Here is a 4,837-nt window from a genome sequence, read left to right as displayed (position 1 = left end):
GTCCAAAATATCAACCATAATCCAGGCATGATGCACCCTGGGAAAATCCAGAGGGTCTGAAGTCACCACCAGGAAAACAAAGCCAAAATAAAACCCAAGAGTAAAATTTATAAAATTTAAATTTTTTTTTAAACTTAAAGATTAAAAAAATTTATTAAGGGGGGAATGTGGGGAGTGGGGGCTATAATCTCTCAAAGTGGGCAAAGTAAGGTGTTTCAGTTCTTCCTGGGTGTATTTTGTTCTCTTTTTTAGAGGACACTATTTCCCGGAGTTACAGGAAAAATATAACTGGTACATATAAAAGGTAATATTGAACACAAAAAAAGGACTACATTGTATCTTATATCTATATTTTTTTAAAGGTGTGAAGAAGTACAAGTTAAAAAGCTACTATGAAATCTATTACATTAGATTTCTCAACATCTAGTTGAGAAAAAGGTAAAAAGAAAAAACAGAGAAGAAACATGAGAAAAAAGAAAAAGAAAGTTGTATCTGAAAAATACACAAGCCCTTAAGCAGCACCTAGAGCTCAATATACTATTTTCCCCTGGTTTGCAGATTTTACAGTTTTATAGAGAGCCTAGAGTTGTCATCCTCTTGTTCTTACAGCTTGTTTTCTCGGGGAGGAACTGGCCACACTTTTTTAGGCCACCCTACTTGGGTGGATTTGTCCTGCCCCCTATCAGTGGGCTGGGCTCCATGGAAACTGGATTTTGGGGCTTTCGTTTTCTGGCAGCTTTCCAGGCATTTCTGAAGGTCAGAGCAAAGGAAAATGTCTGCAAGCAGACCTCTGCCCCAGGGCATAGAAATTACAGAATTACAGTTCTTTTCTGTTCTTTTCTGAACCCTCCAGAATACACACCCTCCATTTCTGTGGCGCTGATGAAAACCTCAGCTTCCCATGGGCAGTTCACACCCCTAGCAACCCTCTAAGCAGTCGACTCAAGCCCCTGCTTGTCTCTGCTCTTTGTGCTTCTAAAACCATGAGCAGTCCGAGGTCCGGGTCCATGCCAGTGGCTGGCCCTCAGTCTGCCCACATGCCCCCTCAGCTTCTGGATCTTGTTTGAGCACTGTTTTCAGGTCCTTCCTGGTGGGCTGATACTGCTCTGTAAGCTATCACTATCCCTGGCACAGGATGCTCTTGCGCTCTGGTGTAATACTACTTTCCAGAAGCCAGTTTATGGCGGCTCCCTCCTCCTTCTCTTTATCTTCCAGTATCTACCCACAGAATCACTACCCCATCCTTCATAGCTTGTAACCAGTGGAGTTTTTCTGCTTGTAGAGATCCAGATATATATCTTCTTACATCTCAGGCTGATTTTGTGGGTGTCCAGAATAGTTTTGTAGATATCCAGCTAAATTCAGGGGACAGTTGAAATGGAGTCCCTTACCCCTCCACCACCTTGCCCCCTCACAATAAAATCTTGCTATTTGCAATGACATGATGGAGCTAGAGAGTATTATGGTAAGTGAAATAAGTCAGTCAGAGAAAGACAGATACCATATGATTTCACTCATATGTGGAATTTAAGAAACAAAACAAATGAGCAAAATGGAAAAAAAAGAGAGAGAGAGACAAACCAAGAAACAGACTCTCAACTTCATAGAACACACTGATGTTTACCAGAAGGGATGTGGTGGGGGGATGGAAGAAATAAGTGATGAGGATTAAGGGGGGGGACATGTGATGATCACCATTTGTTGTGTGGAGTGTTAAGTCACCATACTGTACTGTAAAATGAATATTACACTGTCGGTTAACTAACTAGACTTAAATAAAAACTTTAAAAATAAAAAATGAAGAATAATAAATACATAAATGAAGCTCATTTGCTTAAAAATTATTATTTCAGTTTCTTTTCTTTCCTTGTAGTCACCACCACCACATGGAACCAAGCAATGATACCGGAATTTCAGACTTTCTTCTCCTGGGATTATCAGAGGAACCAGACCTGCAGCCCCTCATCTTTGGGCTTTTCCTCTCTATGTACCTGATCACTGTATGTGGAAACCTGCTCATCATCCTGGCTGTCACCACAGACTCTCATCTCCACACCCCCATGTACTTCTTCCTTGTGAATCTGTCTTTTGTAGACATCTGCTTCATCTCCACCACTGTCCCCAAGATGCTGCAGAACATTCAGAATAACAGCAAAGTCATAACATATGCAGGCTGCATCACACAGATATACTTTGTCCTACTCTTCGCAGGGTGGGATGATTTTCTCCTTACTGTGATGGCCTATGACCGTTTCGTGGCCATCTGTCACCCTTTGCACTACACCGTCATCATGAACCCCCGGCTCTGTGGACTGCTGGTTCTGGTGTCCTGGATCATCAGTGCTCAGAATTCCTTGTTACAGAGTTTAATGGCATTGCGGTTGTCCTTCTGTACAGGCATGGAAATCCCCCATTTTTTCTGTGAACTCAGTAAGGTTGTTGGGCAAGCCTGTCCTGACAAGTTTCTTAATGACATGGTGATGTATTTTGCAACTGTGCTGCTGGGTGTTGCTCCTCTGCCTGGGATCCTTTACTCTTATTCTAAGATCGTTTCCTCCATATGTCATATATCATCAATTCAAGGCAAGTATAAAGCATTTTCCACCTGTGCATCTCACCTTTCAGTTGTCTCCTTATTTTATTGTACAGGCTTAGGAGTGTACCTTAGCTCTGCTTCTCCCCAGAGCTCCCACTCAAGTGCAGTAGCCTCGGTGATGTACACGGTGGTCACACCCATGCTCAACCCCTTCATCTACAGCCTGAGGAACAGAGACATAAAGAGTGCTCTGAAAAGAATTGTTGGGGTTCCAGTGATTTAAGGGACAGTGCCCCTGGGGTTGAAAAAGTGCCCATGATTGCAAGGTTCGCAGCCTCAGAGTCAGGAACTGACGTTCTTTGATCAGACTGTGGAAGTAGAATCTGTTCCTTCCATTTAATTCCTACAATTTCCATTTGTTTGAATTCAACTTTTCCACACATTTAAGTAACTCACTTTATTAACTTCTACTCTATCTGATATATAGACGATTCCCCTTTATCCATCTTCATATATTCCTAATGGTTTCCCAAATCATGGATCACAAATGTCTGGAAGTTTCTTACAAGGGGCAAGTTGGATTTCTTCAAACTAATTTCATTTCAAATGACTTATACAATGCCAAGTAAATTTTCCCTAAATTTACCAAAAGAATAGTCATAAATTATATTCTCCATATGGATAATACTACTTTAGCCAGTAAGACTTTCATATAACTTTATTATAGAGGAGAATACCAAACCCCAGATTTCCCCTAGAGTCTGTCACTCTTCACATCACTACCTTTATCACCTTCCTGATAATGTGGAGTCTCTAACACTGTTCCTTTTATGTCTCATGTTACTGACAGTGTGGCTTAGGTTAGGAAAGCCCAGGCATTCCCCTGTACCCATGCCCTTGTGGACATTCCCGCAGATGCTTCTCTGACCTGAGCTTCTGCTGTGGCTACACCTGCCCTTGGGTTCTCATTGTGATTGCAAGACACACCTCAACAACACCCATCAAAGAACTCTAAAAACCCAAGTTTCATTCCTCACAGTCCTGGGGGGCACATAGGATGCCCAAAAGCCACTCTGGAAAGTCTTAGAGGTGGAGAGAGACATTGAGAGGGAGAAAGAGGGAGCATCACTGAAAGATTTGTCTTTATTAGGGTCCATCGCTAGAGTATTTAGGGGTTTGTGAGTTCATGCTTTATTGGGGAATCCCATGTGATTAGAATTTGGGTGCTGGAGGGGAAAAGCAGAGTCCCTCATGTGTCAGTGTCAAGGCTACCCAGGGCTTTATGAAGAGGTACTTCGCAGCTGGGGGCACTCTGAGGGCTTATCCGGTAATAGTGTCCCACAATTGACAAAATATTTACTCAACATGGTTGTCCTTGATTGCATGTCTCAGAAATAAAAAACTTAATTTCAAGCACTTTACAAACATGCTCCTGGGTTCTCTCTCTCTCTCTCTCTCTCCCCCCCCCACTCCCTCTGTTTCAGTGGTGAATTTACTGATTTGTAGTTGCATATAACTCCTTGCTCATGCCATCATGTGCCCTCCTTAATGCCCATCACCCAGTTACTCCATCCTCCCACCCACCAGCCCTCCAGCAACCCTCAGTTTGTTTCCTAGAGTTCAGCATCTCTATGGTTTGCCTCCCTCTCAATTTTCTTTTTTTTTTTTTAAGATTCTATTTATTTATTTATTTGACAGGCAGATTACAATTAGGCAGAGAGGCAGACAGAGAGGGGGCGGGAAGCAGGCTCCTCGCTGAACAGAGACCCCGATGCGGGGCTCGATCCTGACATGACCCTGAGATCATGACCCTAGCCGAAGGCAAAGGCTTAACCCTCTGAGCCACCCAGGCACCCCTCCTTCTCAATTTTCATCTTATTTTATATTTACTGTGATTCGAATCAGTATCCAGAATTCCTACGACAGACATTGGCAAACACTGTTTAGCAAGAATATCTCTCCTAGTGCAGTCTACATGGAAAGACAAATTTGAATAAATAAATTGACTTTATAAGTTTTTAAAACTTATAAGGATGACCATAAGTATGATGAAGCAAAATTTCAAAACACTCATTTTGTTACAACACAAAACATTTCTTTCATTTTTTTTAACATCACAGTTCATGCTGTGCTTCTATTTATTGAAGCATGGAAAACTGATGTCCACAACTGAGGAGGTTTATCAACTGAGGAGGTTTATTCACTGAGGTGAAGGGTTGGTTAAAATCTTCTATGTTTTATCCTCCATTATCTTCCTATTTCTATTTGAAAACATCCAATGTTAACTGCTAATATGACTCT

General features: G+C 41.9%; 1 protein-coding gene across 1 annotated transcript; it reads left to right on the top strand.

Annotated features, from left to right (window-relative positions):
* Positions 1–1,865: 1,865 nt before the first annotated feature.
* Positions 1,866–2,819, top strand: LOC309853270 (olfactory receptor 7A17-like; the record flags this gene model as incomplete). The annotated part of the gene is made up of 1 exon (XM_082711111.1): positions 1,866–2,819. The coding sequence occupies exon 1, from the start codon at positions 1,887–1,889 to the stop codon at positions 2,817–2,819; it is 933 nt and encodes a 310-aa protein (XP_082567237.1). The 5' UTR covers positions 1,866–1,886.
* Between the last annotated feature and the right edge of the window lie 2,018 nt (positions 2,820–4,837).

The sequence above is a fragment of the Mustela nivalis genome (genome assembly GCF_964662115.1).
Source record: "Mustela nivalis genome assembly, chromosome: 1".
Lineage (NCBI taxonomy): Eukaryota > Metazoa > Chordata > Mammalia > Carnivora > Mustelidae > Mustela > Mustela nivalis.
This window is presented reverse-complemented; position numbering and strand designations above follow the sequence as displayed.